Source organism: Psittacula echo (genome assembly GCF_963264785.1).
Source record: "Psittacula echo genome assembly, chromosome: 2".
NCBI classification, from domain to species: Eukaryota; Metazoa; Chordata; class Aves; order Psittaciformes; family Psittacidae; genus Psittacula; species Psittacula echo.
In genome coordinates, this window is record NC_137737.1 from 5,683,812 (window position 1) to 5,703,132 (window position 19,321).

A 19,321-nucleotide genomic window follows, 5' to 3' on the forward strand; every position below is an offset into this window, starting at 1 on the left:
GAAGCGGCGGGGGGACTCACCGCGGCCCGGAGGATCGCCGCCAGCCCGGCCAAGGGGAGCAGCAGCCGCAGCATGACGGATGGCGGTGGGGAACCGGCGGGGACGCGGCCGCTCCTCAGCCCAGCGCCTCAGGACGAGGCGGTGTCCGCAGAACGGAACGCCTGCCCCGTCAGGCCCCGCTCCGCCCCGACAAAGCTCGTCAGGGCCCGCTCCGCCCCGCTCGCAGATGGCCCTGCCCCGGTTGGCAGCCATGGGCCAATCCGCAGGTCGGGTAGCAGGAGCTTGCAAGGCTGAAATTGTGTGATTTATAGATCGATAGAACCATGCTTTTGATTTGCAAAGTGTTTGCAGGTGTCTCGGGTGGGAATGATGTTCTGCAGGGTCATCTTGTCTCTGCTTGAAGGTAAGAGACTCCTTAGCCGGGAGCAGCTCCTGCTTGTCAGGAGTAACCCAGGAGCTTTGTCTTGCCTTGGGGAAACAAGGAGCGGCTGTGGGGACCTGTCATGGGCAGTCTTGTCTCGAGTGTTCTGAGCTATAGAAAGTTCCTAGATAACGGGATTTGCTTGTGTGTGAGAGGCACCGACCTCACCAAGCACAAACATGCTCCTCATAGAGGACACGGAGGCTTAGGTGATGTGGTTTAGTGTGAGGTGTCCCTGCCCATGGCAGGGGGGTTAGAACTGGATGATCTTAAGGTCCTTTCCAACCCAAACCATTCTGGGATTCTATGGCATTGGATCACAGCCACAGACAGAGCAGCGGAGGGGCTGCTGAGCCTGTTTGGACAGAGGCAGGTTTATGTCCTCCCTTTACCCTGGTAGGGGAAAACAGGTATGTTAAGAGATATACCTAGTGCAAGCGCAGAGCAGTTTTCACTGTGAGAAAGGAAACCCCTTGGTCAGCCTCAGCAGAGGGTGTAACCCCCAGTTTTGTTCTATTTCTGCAGAATCTCTTGGTTTTTAAGCTCAGCACATGGAGCTGCGTGTGCCTCTGCCCTTAGCACACACACTGAATGAGGAGCTTAAAAATCAATCCTAAATTGGGCTCAAAAGTGAGTATGTGGAAGGTAAACGAAGACACAGAAGAAATGCTGGTAGTTGTCATTTTCCCACTTAAAGCAAACCGAAAAGAAGTGTTACACTTGAAAGTTCTCTTGGTGAGCATGAAAGCAATGTATTTGTAAGGCAAACAGAGATGCTTAGTTTTGTAATGACATGAGCTGGAGGGAAGTGACAGGTTATTTCACGATCCAGGCTGGTATTGCAAGAACTGAGCCCATCGTCTGTGCTTTGGCTCAAAATGAATTACCTGGGGACAGCCCTGAGCAAGGATGCAAACAGGGAACCAATATGGCAAGAGGATTTGTAAGGTTCACACTATTCGCCTGCTTCTGTTCCCACCAACGCGGTAAAAATGGTGATGGTGTCAGCTGCGCCCACTGAATAAGTGGGACGTGGCAGAAAAAGAACAAACAGGATAATCAGCTGCCCATGTTCTGCTCTGAAGACTTCTAGGACAGTGGAATTGTCTGTGTGAAGTGGGTAGATTAAGTTACATTTATTACTTTGCTTCTAGGGAGAATTAAGCTAAGCCTAATTAAAGTCACTGAAATACAGAATGTGAAGGCTCAGATTCATGAAGGAGAGACCAAAGGACATGAAGATCCTTTGCATGAGAGGCTTTGCCCATGGGCATGCCTTTATCATACTGCAGTTAACGTAGCTCTCCCAACTGCATTACACTGAGGGCCAAACTAGCTGGAATTAGGGGTATTTCCATGGATCCACTGGCAGGCAGCCATGTGCCACGCAACTGCACAGAGGTACCAGCACATACAAACCTACACCTGCTGCAGGAGGAGTTTCAGCATGATAACTGGTTATTGAGAGTACAAAGACACCTTAGCTAGGATTTTGCAGTTGAGTACAGAGCACCCGAGCTCTTTCCCCTTGGAAAGAGGTGCCATGCTGCTGATGCTGGAGTGTGGTGCCCAGTCACAGCTGAGCTCATCCAAAACCAAGCCCATAACTGGAACTGAGCCTGAACTGTGATTTGGAAACTTTCTTGGAGTGCGAGTGGTATGATCATAGAATCACAGGCTGGTTTCGGTTGGAAAGGACCTTAAGATCATCCAGTTCCAACCCCCTACCATAGGCAAGGACACCTCACACTAGACCAGGTTGCTTCAAGCCCCATCCAACCTGGCCTTGAACACTGCCAGGGATGGGGCAGCCACAGCTTCTCTGGGCACCCTGTGCCAGCGCCTCAGCACCCTCACAGGGAAGAACTTCTGCCTTAGATCTAACCTGAACTTCCCCTGTTTCAGTCTGAACCCATCACCCCTTGTCCTATCGCTACAGTCCCTGATGAAGAGTCCCTCTCCAGCATCCTTGTAGCCCCCTTCAGACACTGGAAGCTGCTCTGAGGTCTCCACGCAGCTTTCTCTTCTCCAGGCTGAACAGCCCCAATGTTCTCAGCCTGTCTCCATACGGGAGGTGCTCCAGCCCCTGAGCATCCTCCTGGCCTCCTCTGGACTTGCTCCAACAGCTCCATGTCCTTCTTATGTTGAGGACACCAGAACTGCACACGGTGCTGCAAGTGGGGTCTCACAAGAGCAGAGCAGAGGGGCAGGATCACCTCCCTCGACCTGCTGTGCACACTGAAGTGGCTCATGTTCAGTTCTCCTCAACCAACACCCCCAAGTCCTTCTCCTCAGGCTGCTCTGAATCACCTCTCTGCCCAAACTGTAGAGTTGTGCCTGAAAACTGAGCAGAAAAATGATGGTTGTGAGAGGTCTTCCATTTGCTATTGATAAGAGAACATTGTGTTTGAGCCACCTAAACCATGCAGAGAAAACAGCCTGTAACAGGTCTTATTGGGCTGGGGTCCTGGGAGGGAGCACACACCCATCTCAGCCCACATAAACCTCAAAGTGACGTGACTGCTGGGTGTGATGATGAAAACAGCTAAATAATTAGAACCCCGACATCAGTTTCTGTGTGGTTGGTTTGTCTCCCAGCCAGAAGCATTTCAAAACGTTGAAGTTTTCCATTAAAAGAAGAAGATAGCAAAAAGTCACAGTTCTACTTCAGAGCTGTTTCAGATCAGTTGTTTTCCCTGCATCTTTCCTCTCCAGGTCACGGAGCCTCCTTCAAGACTGAGTGAAGCTCTGGGTGAAGATGGCTGCTGCAAGTGTAGTGAGTATACAGCTACGATGCTGTGTCATCTCCTTTTTCTTTCCTCTCTCTTTGCCGGCATCAGTTTTCTGCGTCTCTTGAGCCACTGATGCTGTCCCACAAAAAGCCTCTTTCCCCACCTCTTTCCAAGGGGGGATTTTGCATTTTGAAGCTGTATTTGCATTTTGAAGCTGAAGTATTTGAAGCTGCTGAGCCCACAGTGATTTGCATGTTCTGACAGAGATCTCACCACCTGCCATTTTAATGGCTGAAGTGGGCTGGAGGTGGTGAACTGCTCCTTCGTAAAGACTTTGTTACTCAACAGGTCATTTTTATACATCTCTGCCATGCCACACACTTCAAGCAGTCTGAAATGTGCTGTATTTCACTGGCAGCCTTTGCTCTTTCCCATCTGAAATGGAATATATTGGGGATCTTCAACTGCATCTGGTGGAGAAAGGCAAACTTAAGCTTTACTGAGCCACCTCTCAACACAAATTTACCTGATGTCTCATTGTAGGTCACCCACCCCGGCAAGACCAACCTGGAATACTACAGGAACGACAGTGCAGAGCTGTCCTTGTATGGAATCCCGGTGAACAACATGGACTTCATGTGTGACATGAGGCAGGTCAGGCAGTTTGCTCAAGCCTTCCTGCCTGTGTTCTTCTGGCTCATCTTCTCTGTGGGCACGGTGGGAAATGCCTTGGTCGTGCTCGTGTATTGCAAACACTGCTTCAGGAGGAGCATGATGGATCAGTACCTGCTGCACTTGGCCATTGCAGACCTGCTTCTCCTCTTCACCCTCCCCTTCTGGGCCAAGGCTGCCTCCGATGGCTGGATCTTCAAGAACCTCATGTGCAAAGTTGTCAACAGTTTGTATAAGATCAACTTCTACAGCTGCAGCTTGTTTCTAACCTGCATCAGCTTGGACAGGTACATCATTATTGTCCAGGTGACGAAAGCTAACGCCTCTAAGCGAAGGCAGCTCCTGCGCAGCAAACTGATGTGCTGGGCTGTCTGGCTGGCATCCATGAGCCTGTGCATCCCAGAAATCATGTACAGCCAAAGCATGCAGGTGGGTGACATAACAGTTTGCAAAATCACATATCCACCAGCCATCAGCATGAATTTCAGAGTTACTGTTCTGGCCTTGAAAGTCACATTTGGATTCTTCCTCCCGCTCCTTGTCATGATCATTTGTTACACCCTTATCATCAACACCCTCCTGCAAGCCAAAAGACTCCACAAACAGAAGTCACTGAAGATCATCATCATCATCATCACCGCTTTCCTCCTCTCCCAGTTCCCATACAACATTGTTTTGCTGGTCAAAGCTATCAGCACCTATGCCAGGGCGACACAGAGCTGTGATGCTGCCGGGCGGCTGGACATCGCACTGCAGGTCACCCAGAGCATCGCCTTCCTCCACAGCTGCCTCAACCCCTTTCTCTATGCCTTTGCTGGTGAGCGGTTCAGGACAGCGCTGGGCAGGGCAATGCCGAGTGGTGGCTTCCACTGGAGCAGGGGCCAAGACCAGTGCTCCTCTGCCTGCAACAGCCATGAGCACAGCTCACACCGATCCTTCGCTGTGCTGGGGAGGCGACGAGTAAGGAGCTGCCTCACTCTCAAGCGCACACTTAATCATAGAGTCATAGAATCCACAAGGTTGGAAAACACCTTTAAGATCGTCAAGTCCAACCACTGACCTCCTCTGTTATGGCCCCTCCTTGCCAAGTCTTCTTGTAAGTTAAGTGTTTGTCTCTGCCCTGCTCCAGAGGAAGCAAACTCTTTGGAAACTGTATATCCCAAAGTCTTTCCTAGAGGAGTGGGGAGGGCTGGGGGCTGCTTGCATACCCCGTCCTTGCTGTATGGGATCCAACTGGGGCTTGCTGGCTTGAAAGGAAGGGAAACCTTTGGCACAGGGCGCTAAATAGAGCCATAGTCATAAGCAGAACTGTCAGAGGACAAAAGCTGTCTCTGAGGCAGCTGTAAATACCTGTCCCATCTGCAGCTCGGACCACAGCCTGACAGAACAAGCCTTGCAGGGGGGTGGTAAACCAGCTACAGCAGCAACGGAGGCAGAGGAAGCAGCAGGAGGGGGATCAGCCTTCTTTTGCTGTCCACCCAGTTTCCTATGGAGGTGGCCAGACTGGGGAGCCTGCTCGCTCCTACACCAGCTCCTCTCCCCTCTAATGGAGGGCAGGCTTTAGCTCCTAGGTTTATTGCACTAGCAAGTGCTGCTCTGTGGCTGTGCAGACACTGCTCTGCTGTGCCTGTACAGGTGATTCTTCTTGCAAAGAAAGGCCAATAGTTTGTGTTAATCAAGTGGCTGATGCAGAAGTAGTTCTATACTTTAGCTGTGTGATGTAAGGTGAAATTGGGTACAATCTATTTGCTACAGTTCCTTATTTTGATACTGGAAACAAATCACACCTCACAATAAAAATTCAAGTCCACCAGGGACACTGAGTTGTCTGTCCTGGGGATATCTGCCATGTGAGGGAAAGCCATAGTAAACCAGAAAGCAAACCCAAGCCCGTGGGTCAACAGGCTATTCACTAGCATCTTTGCTAACAGTGAGAAAATACACTTAGCCTGGGGCCAGTAAGACAGAGATTAAGTGTCAAACCTAATGTTAATGAAATCTAGATTGAAACTCCAGGTTGGTGGAGGCAGGGGCTCCCCAAAGCAGTGTGCTCTTAATGCACCCCACAACTCCTATGACGCTTTTGGTGTGCCCACGGCCATTCCCTGCCTGTCCTGCACCTCCCAGTCTTCAAGTTGTAGTGCTCAGAGGCTTTGTTTTAAGCAGCTACATTGAAATAGTTTTGCTTCCTGGTCACCGTTTCTTGCATTATTGGTCATTATTTCTTGGTCATTATTACTTCTTGCAGGTAGAAGGTGTTTCATTGCACATTGATCATTAAAGCAGGTTGATGAACACAAGTTTCTGCACCGTTTGGTGCTGCTTTTCCAGCTGACAGATGGGGTTCTAGTTTCATATGTGTTTATTAAGATTTTGTAAGCTTTTGTACCTTTTCCTTAGGGAAAAAAAAACAATGGTGAAAGATGGATGTGTTTTTACTACAAGAAGGATTTGGGGGGGAGGAGGAGGTTGCAATTTGCATTGAGCTCAAATGCAAACGGAAGCTGAAATTCTGTCAAATAAAGGCGCTGCCACATATGCTGAGAGGATGAACTGGTTGTTGCTTCCCTCGTGTCTTTCCCAGGCTGGAATCCTGTTTCCAGTGACAGGACTTGCCCTTCCCACACCAGGCAAACCTTTGCTAACAGGGTTTACTTCACACTTGGGATGTGAGACCGCAGCCGAGCACCCCAGAGCAGGTTTGGGCTCCCAAGGAGAGGAGTGGGTGCAGTTTTGGGAGGGAGGACAGGTTTCTGAGGCCAGGGGAGCTGAGCCCCACCACCCCTTCCCAGGGCTGGGCATGAGGATGCTCCTACACAGAGGATCCTCCCAGCTCCAGAAGAGCCCTTGAGTCATGCAAAAGAACAAGCACCAAAGAGCTGCTGACCTTGGGGTCCTGCTGTGCAGCCTCGAGCTCCTCATCCCTGCACAGCCTCTCCCCAGCCCCGGAAGCCTGAATTCTGGGGCCTTCTCAGAGCAGGTAAAAGCATCTTTGTTCTACAAACCACAGTGGGAAACTTCCGTGCTTGGTCTGCAAGTGAAACTGTTGAGGGTGGTGACACGGCCTTGAACTTTCAGCTCTTTGGGTGTCAGGTTGTGACAGGGTCACGCACATCCCACTCTGTCAGGGTTCCAGCACCCCCGGGGCAGGTTTTCTCTCCTGGGGTCTGTCCCACCAGGGCTGCCCGTGGTCCTGAGGCTGCCCTGCCCTGAGGTTTTAGCTGGATTTATCCCACCAAAATCCACCTTTGCCTCCCAAGGGTGTCCCCAGCCTTCAGCTGATGCTCTGTCCTTGGAAGGGAGGTTCTCCCAAAGGCGAGGGGTTATTGTGGCCTCTCACACGTCCCTTGGGACACTGTGCCTTACCCACAGCTCCAGCAGGATGGCCACTGAGCACTTGATGGAACACTGGAGATGTCTGGGATCTTCCACAGCTCCCTTCCCCTCTCTCTAAGGCCATTCTCACTCGGATGTTCCTAGTTTTGGGCTGCAGCCTCCTCTGCTGTCCCTTTTCTGAAGGAGAAGATAAAAATCCTTGGCTTTTCTATGCCTCAAGCATTGCATCATCACCCTGAGACCCTTCACTTTAACTCCTAATCCCCATAAAATCATAGAATCAGAGACTGGTTTCGGTTGGAAAGGACGTTACGGTCATCCAGTTCCAATCCCCTGCCACAGGCAGCAACATTTTCCACTAGAGCAGGTTGCTCCAAGCCCCTGTGTCCAACCTGGTCTTGAACACTGCCAGGGATGGGGCAGCCACAGCTTCTCTGGGCACCCTGTGCCAGCGCTTCAGCACCCTCACAGGGAAGAACTTTGCTGGTGGCTCTGAGCCAGCAACACACAGTGGTTATTTCCTCTAGCTTGGGGTCCAGCTCACGCAGCACTGATTTAAGGGTCTGCTGTTGCTCTGTTTTGCTGTACAGATGTGGCCCTTCTCCACCAGCACCACAAACTGGTTCCTATTTTCCTTATCTTGTGAAAATTCTTTCTTGCTCAGAAGCAGAATCATACACTCACCTGATGGATCCTCCAGGCAGAGCTTTCCCTACAAGACAGAAAAGGGACACACATGCTCAGCGATAGAGAGTTTTATTTAATTCCTGAGGTTAAAAAAGGAGGAAAAAAGGATCAAGAAACATCCCAGTACACAACCGTCTACATCTCTGTAACTGTACAGACGCTGGGACACGTAAATCTCTCTTTCCCCTATCTGAAGCATGAAGTTTGATGTGAAAAGGGTTTGCAATTCTTTGGCAGTTAAGACCAAAAGATGCTTCTGAACAAGTTACAATCTCAGTGACTGAGCACAACTAAAACTATAGTGCAATTTCCATTTTCAGTAAGGAGCAAAGTCAGGCTTTTGTAGCTTTGCTGTCTTGTAACGCGGTACGCTCTGGTGCAATACATCTCTGTGGTTTGTCAAAAAGCAACATGGAGTAACGCTGAGTAAAGGAACACTGTCATTTCTTAAAGCAACTGCATTCTTTCCTTCACATAAACCTCTGCATAACAACAAATACTACCCTCCATTGCTCCAGCACCCAGGAAAAACCCCAATTGCTTCTGCTGACCACAACGTAAACCCTCTTTGTCACATGAGTGTGACATCCCCTTCAACTCGTTTCATCATCAGTTTTAAAAGGGCTTTAGTACTTGCTCTGCACATCCTCTGAGGTGGAAAAGGCTCCCTCTTCTGACATGATGGGATTACTGTTCTTGAACAGTTACTTGGAGCAGTTGCACTCCAGCCCACTTTGTGGTACATTACCAGCCTGAGTATTTACTCTTTTGAACCTTTTCTCCCTCTTAAATACTCTCCTTGGTTAAAAGCAAACTTTTAATCTTTAAAGTACAGGTTCTGGCTCCTTCTCTTAGGGTCCTCTTTCAGTGAGCAATAAAGGCCCATAAAACTACTCTCATGGGGCAGGAAAACCTGAAGAAAAGGTACCATAACGACACAAATGCTAACTAAAACCAATCCAGTGTTTTTATTCCCCTCCTCATCTGCTTCAGCCAGCCTCAGGACTGACTGCATGAAAGGCTTGCAGGGAAACATCTGGCTTACTAGATGGAGGCAACTACTTGAAGAACTAATAACCTTTAAAATACTTAATAATACTTAAAATATACTTAAAACAATTAAAAATACTTGTCAGAGGATGAAAAATGTGAAGAACTGGGATGCAGAGAGGAAATCAAGAGGCAAATCTGTCAAAGAACTTTGAATGGAGACATTTCAAATACTTTTGAGCAGAGATGTATGTCCTATTTTGGCCTAAGATACTTGACAGTGTCCCTTTACCTTACATTTGGCATTGTAAGAAAGATACCCTAGTAAGATTAGTATTCTAGCTAAACCAACAGCAAAATGCTTGTAAAAAACACACGTGAAAGCTTAAAGGAAAACTTCAGGAGCAGCTCAGTGAAGCTGCAGAGCATATGGTACATATTTTTAAGCAATAAATAATCTTTTCTTGTCTAATTAAATATAAAACATAGCTTCAACACTGAAATATGCCATAATTCATCAACTGATCCGTGTGTTGGTTATTGCCTGTTTATTGCCCACTTCAGTCTCTTGTCCATCTCACTGCCATGTACACAGCCAGGTCAGGGTTTAACTGCATTGCAGCCTGTGCCCTCAGGAGGGTAGGAAACCAGTCTGCACCTTCCACTGGTGCCTGGCAGAGGCTGGGAGCACACCACCAGTTCCGGGAAGAGGCATCTGAAGGGAAGGCTATTGATGAGCTGGATGAACCAGACACCTAAATCTAGGTGCTCCATGAAAAGGAGCCATCCTTTCACTATCTTTTCCAAGATAACTGGATTTATGCGTTGTTAACAACTGGAATGAATGATCAGCAACCTTCAGCTTCACCTGCAGTATTCTTTCCTTTCCTATAATCAGAATTTCCCTCTACCTTGGCTGCTACTATGTAAATAGAATCACAGAATCAACTCAGTTGGAAAAGACCTTTAAGATGATCAAGTCCAACCACTGAATCTCCAACACTTATCCTGTGAACTCCACCTTTTAAGCAACCAGTCTTTTGGTGTAGAAGATACCTTATAGGTGATGGATCAGACCTGCAACCCATACACACCAGCTGGACTCTCCTGGCTACCTTTCCTAGTCAAGCTGATCCCTCCAAATCCCTGCCCTTGTTTTTGCATTTATAAGATTTGCCCCTTTCCCCTCCCCTAAATCATTTGCTTCAGCTTGTGCTATTCTTTCCCCTCATGGTTTATTTGCTGTCTCCTACCATGACCCCTTGTATACCAGCCACCAAGAGTCTACAGGGTTCCTGGGAGGCTGTGCTGGCCTTCTACTAAATGCTGTGCTAAAACCTTCCATGTCTGAGGCTTCCCTGGGAGAACAACATCATGAGAAATCAAACACACCTAAAATGATGAGGAGGGCTGGTCAGGAGAAAGAGCTTTTCTTCTTTCTCCCATCAAATGTTTTGCCTTTCCATTAGAAGACAGGATTTTTAAAGAGCAAAAACCCTGCTTTTGGATATTTTGACAAGAAGTTGAAATTCTATGTAGACAGCAGATGGCTTGCATGGAAATGTTGCATAAATGAGAACCCAGCCTTCCCTAAAAGGCAGGATTGAGAGCCAGCTTTATCCCCAAATCCGAGACAAAGTTAGCAGCTGGCTAGGGCAAGTGCAAGGGGTAGGAAGGGACAGAATACACCAACACTGGGTGAAGAGCTCATGGGGCTGGATACGCATTTGGGTTTTGATGGATGTTTTGAGGCTGATCCAGACATTATCGCTACGTTCCATGTGTTCCAGAGAGAGAGAGAGAGATAATGCTGACCTCCTCAGAAACTGTGCTTCCCTGTGAATGCTGATGACTAAGGTGCTAAAGCAGGAAAAGGGAATGCTCCTTTTCCTAATACCACAGTGAGCAGTGCTTCATTCTACAAATGACACTCCTGATTCTGCTGCTGGTACTCACCATAAGCTCTGGTTTCAGTGGACCAACTTACAGATGCTGGTGAGAAAAAGTGAAAGGAGTTGCTGCTTCCCATTGTGTTGTTTTGTAACTGGCATTCAGTACCACAGCATTTTTAAAAGCCAGGTAAGACTGACCAAATCTTATCCCGAAATGTAAGAATCCCCTATGTTTGCTGCTTATAAAACCTGGAAAAGATAAAATCTTCCAGATGGATTACTATATATGCCTGTGAAGATTGAAGCATTGTATAATTGCTGTTCTGACTGCAGGAGCAGCAGAGCAGAACATAAGTGGTTATACTTACTCCTCAGTGAAGAGGTCAACAAAAATACACTTTCTTTTCCTCTTTAAATTTCCTTTTGAAGGAGATCTTTGGAAGGAATTAAAATTTCACTTTGCATTAACACTCCCCCATACTTATTTTTCTCCCCACTGAAACTGATTCTCCACCTGTTAAATCGAAGTACATGGCTTTTCAGCAATCTGTACACAGTACAGAACCATTAGTGTTCCTAAAAAGGCTTCCATTTTTAGTGTATACACGTTCTCTAAGTGCATTATAACTATTGCATAGTTTCAAAGTCTTCAAACACAGTGGTAATCATAATGCTTCTGTGTACATAAATAAGATCATTTCTTAAAAAATTAATTTAAAATAACACAGTATAAGTCAAGGCTATGGAAGATCACTTCCATCATAGATGACAGGTCGCTCGACAGCCAAGTGGTAGAACACTCTCTTTGAGATAAACCTGTCAAGGGAAAAAAGAGAGAAAGATAATCACATTAGCTGAAGGCAATTAGACAGGAAGCCTTAAAAATCCATTCAGGCTTTCAGCTCATGCTCGGGCAAAACACTGACTGTTGTTAATAAAAAGTATGCCTGTGCAACGGCTGTCAAGGCTGTTGTTAATGTAAGATGATAATCCTGACTTAACTGTCTTGGAAATAGTCACAAGTGGCTTGCTTACTTCTGTTTACCTTCCCAGACGTTGAGACAGAAGGGTGGAATTCTGGTGGGGGGGAAGTTTAAAAACAAAACAAGAACAAGAACCAAAACTCAGGCTGAAGATCTTCCTGCAGGCTGGAATCATTTCCTCATACTTACTTCTGAATGGCAGAATACTGGTACATCTGATCATAGAATGGTTTGGGTTGGAAGGGACCTTCAAAGCTCATCCAGTCCAAACCCCCGCAATGAGCAGGGACATCTTCAACCAGATCAGGTTGCCCAGAACCACATCCAGCCTGGCCTGAAATGCCTCCAGAGATGGTACTTGCACCACCTCTCTGGGCAACCTGTGCCAGGGTTTTACCACTCTTATTGTAAGGAGTTTCTTCCTCACATCCAGCCTGCCCTTGCTTTGAGTTACAGCAGTGATCTCACAAAGAGATTTTCTCAGACTGTGACCATGATGGACAGAGTACCCCTCATGACCATGATCAGTTCCACAGTCTGTAAAACCAAGCTTATTTCACCTTTTCCACCCAACTAGGACCTACCTAGAGAATGTGTTGTCAAATATCAGCGTGTAGATTCCAGAGTTTCTGACTTTCACCTGTCCCCTGATAGTTTCCTTATGAGAGTTGCAGCGGGTCATAGGAATAAGAACCTGGAATTCAATACAAATCAAAATGAAACTTGCCATTTGCCCTATAAATTGACATTTGCCTTCATATTCAGACTTGAGCCATCTTGAAGCTCTCAAAGTCCTTCTGTGCCTGCAAGACTACTTATTTTCACTGATTAGCATTAAAAGTTCACCCAAACTAACATCTCACATTGAGACATCTGCTTTCGTTCGATAACTTCTCTACAGCATTAAACCATGGCTATAAATCTCTGCTTTAGAGACAAAGTCAAATCCGCATCTTTTTAATGTTAATCTAAGCAAGTTTACTAACATCAGCAGTGCTCCATTAAATCTATACAAATATATCCAAGAGCATGATTTAGCTAAGTATGTCTTGTAATAACTGCTTCTATACTCCCAGCATTATAAAATAAGCTTTCTCAGCAAATCTGAATTGTTTATCTAAGCTGACAGCAAAAGCATGTCTTACCATCTATCTTGCTGTAAAACCCTACCAGAGACAGTTGTCAGAACAGCAACTGGCACAGATCAACGACAAGCCTACAAAACCCAATGTTATATCAAATAGATGTATCAAAAAGCAACATTCACTCTTCATTTAGCTTTCAGATTAAGAAAAAAGAGATTTTACATGGAGTTAGTAACCATGGAAGGAATCAACGCACACTATAAATGTCTTCTTGCCCCAGAGAAATCACAGCCTTAGAATTCATAGAATCATAGAATGGTTTGGGTTGGAAAGGACCTTAAGATCATCCAGTTCCAACCCCCCTGCCATGGGCAGGGGCACCTCACACTAGACAATGCTGCCCAAGGCTCTGTCCAACCTGGCCTTGAACACTGCCAGGGATGGGGCAGCCACAGCTTCTCTGGGCACCCTGTGCCAGTGCCTCAGCACCCTCACAGGGAAGAGCTTCTGCCTTAGATCTAACCTGAACTTCCCCTGTTTCAGTCTGAACCCATCACCCCTTGTCCTATCACTACAGTCCCTGATGAAGAGTCCCTCTCCAGCATCCTTGTAGCCCCTTTCAGACACTGGAAGCTGCTCTGAGGTCTCCACGCAGCTTCTCTTCTCCAGGCTGAACAGCCCCAATATTCCCAGCCTGTCTCCATATGGGAGGTGCTGCAGCCCCTGATCATCCTCGTGGCCTCCTCTGGACTTGCTCCAACAGCTCCATGTCCTTCTAATGTTGAGGACACCAGAACTGCACACAGTGCTGCAAGTGTGGTCCCCCCTCACCACAGCGGGTTAAACCAACAGCTGCCCTGTTGTCACTAAAACTTTGTAATTAGCTGTATAACATCAATTCACTTAATCCATAATCCTCAGGAAATACTGACAGCACATATAAAAACTGGTACCTGGGGCACTGGCAAAGCGATTCTGCACATCATCACGGCACTTAAGTATGTGCCTCATCGCTTCATCAGTCTCCTTGTGGCCTCTGCTTAAAAGCAGATAGAGGGGAGTGGAAAAATGAAGAATTTTGGAGACTTGGACTTTTATCTTTGATTAATGACAAGGTGAATTTTAGATGTGACCTATAGAAGCTATAGCACTTTTCAACTTCACATTTCCAGGCAACACGAAGATGTAGCTCTGCCTTCAGCAGAACTGTAGCTTAACTGCAGAATCAAGTCCTTAATGCAATAGCAACTGGCACTCTTGTGGACACCTCCTAGCTATACTTGCTGATTCCTCTGGTGGCTGACTGCAGTGTACTACAACCTCTTGTAATAAGGAAACAAAGGCCTTACTTTGCACTGCTCCAGTGGTGTGTCTTCTGACTCTTGGTAGACAACGCTGAAGGATATACTTTTAGGGTCTGATGAAAAGATCCAGCTGATTGTTAGCCCCATCTCTGTAACAGTGATGGGAATGATACTGTAGGTGCTGGATTTGATGAATAGCTCTCTGTTGCTTTCCCCGAAATTTAAGATCTCTTCCACTGTAAGGGGTAATCTGACCCTGGGAAGGAGAAAAATACAATTACTTGAAGAGACCCAGTCTAATTACTCAGAAACAATAATCATTGTCTTTTATTTCCCATCTATTTGAGGCAGACTCCACAGAAACTTTGGGACATGTTCACAAGATGCAGGAAAATTCAGCCTGGGATGAATGCAAGAGGTACAGAATAGATGACTGATATCAAGCACTTTCACTACTCTGGCAAATGTGGATATTATTCACTTATTTAGTTCATCTTGACTAGAAAAATGTAGTGCTTGAATAAAGCTTTATAGAGTTACAACATAAAGAGTACAACAAAAAAAGTCTGCTGCCCTCTACTGTTCTTTTTAAACAAAAATTGAAACAAAAAATAGTCATCTAATTTGCTCACTTTTCCAGATACTATTTATACAGGAAATAAGGATCAGGAGTACATATGGGACAGAGGGATGGAATGTGAACAGCAGCTCTGTCTAGATCCTCCAAAGCACCTAATGCTACAGCTGCTTTACCCAAGCAAGCTGCATAAAAGCTGACTCAAAGTACAAGGAAAAAGGGAGTTCTTAGTACCTAGATGATCCCAAGTCCTGAAGCATTGTATTAGCCTACCTCCTTCTGACATGTATTTCAAACTGCAAACAGTGAGGCCCTTAAACAGGAGAACACTGCTTGCTTTCTTCAGGGGAGACCTGTAATTTCTAAGAGCTGTGGATCTCCTCTACATTACCCTAAGTAAAACTAATCTAACATCTCACTCTTTAGGCCAACTAAACTGTTTCCAAACTGCAGTGAGCTCACAGCAAACCACAGTACTGTGATTTGTTATCAAAACCCAGCACATTTACCATAGGATATTATACAGTCACCATGATGATTTGCTGTTCTAGAGTAAGGAGGAGTTCAGTGTCCAGCTGTGGCTACACAGTGCTTAGGGATCGTAACTCATTCTTTGTGATAACTATTGTATTCTGGCAACAGAGGAAACTTCATATGAAGTTTTGCCTACTTTGCTACTTCCTCTTGGCTGAAGTAACCACTGGGGTGTCTCAGGTGTTCTTTGATTTTAATACTCTTGGGTTTGCCCTACAGCCCAGCTATGATTTTAGTTACTGGCTCTGCGAACAGCAGCAACAAGGTTGAAACATGGACTAATTTACCTCCCTGCAGACTAAAGTTTAAAACCTTCCTCATAACTAAGGCAAAATTTCAAAGCTAGGCCTAAGGGGATCATGAGCAAAGGGGAGTTTCTCCATGTGCCAGGCATTTACATACGTTAGATTCCCTTTTTGGCTGTGCAAGTGACATGCTGTATCACTGCTGCACGCAACTGTTAATTTCAGAGCAGGATACAGCAGGGAATTGTGTGCACATGCTTCAGAGGTTGAACAGAGGTTCAGCTGAACATTTTGTGCTGAACATATTATGCTATGCTAGGCAAGGCAGTTTCCGTGAGGCCACCAATAAATAATAGATACATGCTCTAAAAGGCCACAAATTCCCTCCCCGTGACAAAGGTCTAACTCACACTGCACTCCCTGACTTGCCCTTGCAGTTTCTTCCAGAGACTACAAGAAATATATGGCCTTCTCTCTAAGCCCCCTTCCTGTTCATTGCACCTCCTTCAATAAGAACAGGAAGGAAGGTTTTCTAATGTGATGTGGACCCAAATCTTTCCTTTTTGCTCCCTCTTGCACTGAAGTTTTGCAGGGCTGAAGGGAGAGGACCCCGCTCATTGCTGCTGCTCTGTGTAGCTGAGCTCCTCCTCCGCAGACCAAATTCTACTGTGATCAGCTCTCCCAGGAGTCTGCAACTTATTCTCGCATGGCTGATATTTGAGCTCAGTCTATTCTTTCAGGCTGGTAGTAATGAAACTGTTCTGCTTACATGATTTCTCCTGACTTCAACAAGCATATCTCAGCATCTTGAGCAACTTGCCACTCTTCCGACTCATCAAAGGTTGAAGAATTGCACGTGCTGTTTCTAGGACAAGATGAAAGAGGAAAGACATGATTCTCTGAGTAATATGTGGTCAAATACCATCTGCATGCTGATGCCTTCCTAAAACAGAAACATTCTGACAGTCATGATGCCCAGTTCTAAAATCCTTACTTTGTGCATTCTAGTGATAGAACTGGGCAAAACTGCAGCCCCATTCTGTTACCCACTGTGCACAAACGGAACACCGTTCTGATCCTGTTTCCATGAGCTAGGAGCACATACATCCAGAACATCTCTTCTACAGTCTGAAGATAATCTGAGATGCTGCCAGGTTTTAAAGATTCCCTGGAAGGCAGAAATCTTGATGGAGGGCAGGCACAAGCAAGACTTGCCCTTTAAACAAAGCTTCCACAGGGATAGGACATTTGCCCTGGGTTTAATCTGTGAGTTGTTTTACAGGCATATTATCCAGTTCCTTACCCTGACAGTGGTGCCCCAGACATATCTTACTGCTGTAGAATCACTACCATGTATCTTCTTTTTGTAGAAGAAATACTGCGTGATTCAAACACCAATACCTCAAACAAGCTGTTACAGGAGGACAAAGCAGGATGCCTCCTCCCCACCATGACACGTCCAGGAGAGCAGAGGAAGTAGATGGAAGAACCTACCATGGATGGTAAGGAGTGGACTCCTTACCTCCAAAAGGGTGCATACTCTGGGTGAACACTGGAGTAGCACCGGCTAGGAATTACAGGACTGAGGCACAGACAGAATGAGTTTGAGAGTCAGTAAACAAATGCTGATAGTTTCCATGTAAGAGCTTCTCTAACTGATACTTTGCTTCTCTGCACCTCAGCAGGTTTATCAGCTGAGACAATTAGGCTGTTATTCCCAGAAAAAAAACAAGGCTTCTTATACACAGGGAACCAACTGGTCGGTTCCTTCCAGAAACCAGTGCTATCTAATAAAATTTTGTATCATATATGTAGCATATGTGCTTCTGAACCATCAATCATGTAACAATGGCGTAACTGCCACACATTCTGTAGACCAATTCTCAAAACCAATGCACAGTTCAGCATTTTCTTTTAAATCCTATGGGACCTTGCTCTACAAGCAGCACTGCTGAGTAGAAGAGCAGGAGAAAACATCTCCAGGTAACAGCACCTTCAGCCCACAGATTCATGGAATGGTTTAGGTTAGAAAGGACCTTAAGATCATCCAGTTCCAACCCCCCACCATGGCAGGGACACCTTACACTAGACCAGGTGGCTCCAAGCCCCTGTGTCCAACTGGCCTTGAACACTGCCAGGGATGGGGCAGCCACAGCTTCTCTGGGCACCCTGTGCCAGCACCTCAGCACCCTCACAGGGAAGAGCTTCTGCCTTAGATCTAACCTGAACTTCCCCTGTTTCAGTTTGAACCCATCACCCCTTGTCCTATCGCTACAGTCCCTGATGAAGAGTCCCTCTCCAGCATCCTTGTAGCCCCCTTCAGACACTGGAAGCTGCTCTGAGGTCTCCACACAGCTTCTCTTCTCCAGGCTGAACAGCTCCAATGTTCTCAGGCTGTCAACAGTCATATTAACAGTCATATCAGGACCATTAATATCCTAAGGAGACAGCTGTGACCTGCAGGAAAGACTCAAACCTGTCACTAAGTGCCCAAACCCGAGCAAGAAGCAAACACAATCTTTCCACTGAAATGTAGGAATGAAATACTACATATTCATCCCTAAAGGTTAATACAACACCTATGCAAATACAGCAATACAAACAGTTTGTTTACTATCTTTACACAGCTATGTAAGAAAACTGCTTCTGATAAAAACCCCTAGAAAACTAAACCATAGCTTGTAAACCTATGCATATATTTTGTTTGTACAGTAGAAACAGCAGCAGACTTCATGCTGTGATGCACAGAACTCTCCCTTCTTACCGCGACAGGTATACAGCTTTCATTTTGCAGCCTGGAATTTATACAGACCAAGAAAACTACATGACTACAGGCTTCCCAGAAGTGTCTAACTCCAGGATCTATTATGCAATGCCATTAGAGTTCCTTATTTAATCCATTATTTCACCTTTCTTTTGGGACCCAGAAGCGTAAATTAAATCCCAGGACCAATACATTTTCCATGTTCTCCTCTAAAATGTGATTTTCCTTATTCCTGCTGCTGCAACCCTAGGTTGTTAGCTTGCCACTTGCCGGCTCTAATCCATAAATTCACCAGACCTGCTCACTATAGGTTAAGGGAACACTAAGTCTTTTACTTTGTCTCTTAACCTGAAGTGCGTTACAATCACAAAGCAAATCCCCCTTCTCTTTATGATATCCCATTGAGTCCAATGGTCTAAGCTGAGGTCTGGTAGCCTATATGGAAAATAGAAACAGACTCAAGATTTAAGAGGAGCTCTTGTCCCCTGACAGAATGGATTCTTGCCTGGCTTTTCACACCAGGTGGCAGCATTAAGGATGTTCCTACAGCTTGCCAGGTCCCCAGCTTGTGAATATTCACCCTCTGGTATCTATTAAAACAGTTTGGACTGTTTCTCTTCTTTTTCTTTTGAAAGTGAAGTGGGTCTGAAAAGCAGGAAGAACTGACACATGGGAAAGACACTACAGCAAGAAGAGAACAGCTCTGGTTCAGCAACTCCTTGAGACAAGTATTGTCAGAGGCTGGTGGAGCATTTTGAAGAGGTATTACTTCATGCTTGTCCTGTTCTTATGCTCTTCCTCAGGCATCTGCTGTTGGTCACTGTCCCTCCACTGGATGGTCTTATATATTATAAGATATACGTAACTCAGTGACCAGTTTTGCCTTAGGATCTGCTCTGATCAGGAAGAGCAGGAAACACTTAAAGCTGATCACAATGTCTTCACTAGTGGGATTGTATCTCCTCTTTCCTGCAGGCTACCTATCTCAGCATTTACAAAGAAAAGAAAAGAAAAGAAGCTGTAAATAGTTGCCGGATTCTCTAGGCAGTTTTACAGTGGGTACATAAACCAAGTGATACCATACACACTTGGGCTCTAA

The 19,321-nt window shown here is 46.1% G+C and overlaps 3 protein-coding genes across 10 annotated transcripts in view; 1 reads left to right on the plus strand and 2 right to left on the minus strand.

Moving 5' to 3' along the window:
- Positions 1–159, minus strand: part of GLB1 (galactosidase beta 1) — a 42,334-nt gene extending 42,175 nt beyond the window's left edge. The window contains exon 1 of the mRNA XM_080610037.1: positions 21–159. Within this exon, the coding sequence (XP_080466163.1) occupies positions 21–74 (54 nt within the window). The 5' untranslated portion in view covers positions 75–159. The remainder of the gene's footprint in view (positions 1–20) is intronic.
- Positions 1–19,321, minus strand: part of FYCO1 (FYVE and coiled-coil domain autophagy adaptor 1) — a 61,127-nt gene that overhangs the window by 11,385 nt on the left and 30,421 nt on the right. For 5 of the 8 annotated variants that reach the window (XM_080610035.1, XM_080610030.1, XM_080610031.1 and 2 more), the window contains exons 15-18: positions 16,228–16,323; positions 14,148–14,358; positions 12,298–12,407; positions 7,902–11,546 (exon numbers count right to left, since the gene is read on the minus strand). In XM_080610035.1, coding sequence (XP_080466161.1) covers positions 11,471–11,546; positions 12,298–12,407; positions 14,148–14,358; positions 16,228–16,323 — 493 coding nt within the window. In that variant the 3' untranslated portion in view covers positions 7,902–11,470. Of the gene's footprint in view, positions 1–6,840; positions 7,339–7,845; positions 7,874–7,901; positions 11,547–12,297; positions 12,408–14,147; positions 14,359–16,227; positions 16,324–19,321 lie in introns of those variants that run through there. The other 3 variants (XR_013956191.1, XR_013956192.1, XM_080610034.1) reach the window with 3 other exon arrangements.
- LOC308217869 (C-C chemokine receptor type 9-like) lies at positions 73–4,884 on the plus strand (the record flags this gene model as incomplete). Its single annotated transcript, XM_080611266.1, has 2 exons — positions 73–240; positions 3,697–4,884. 2 exons carry the CDS (start codon positions 73–75, stop codon positions 4,882–4,884), a joined length of 1,356 nt encoding a protein of 451 aa, XP_080467392.1.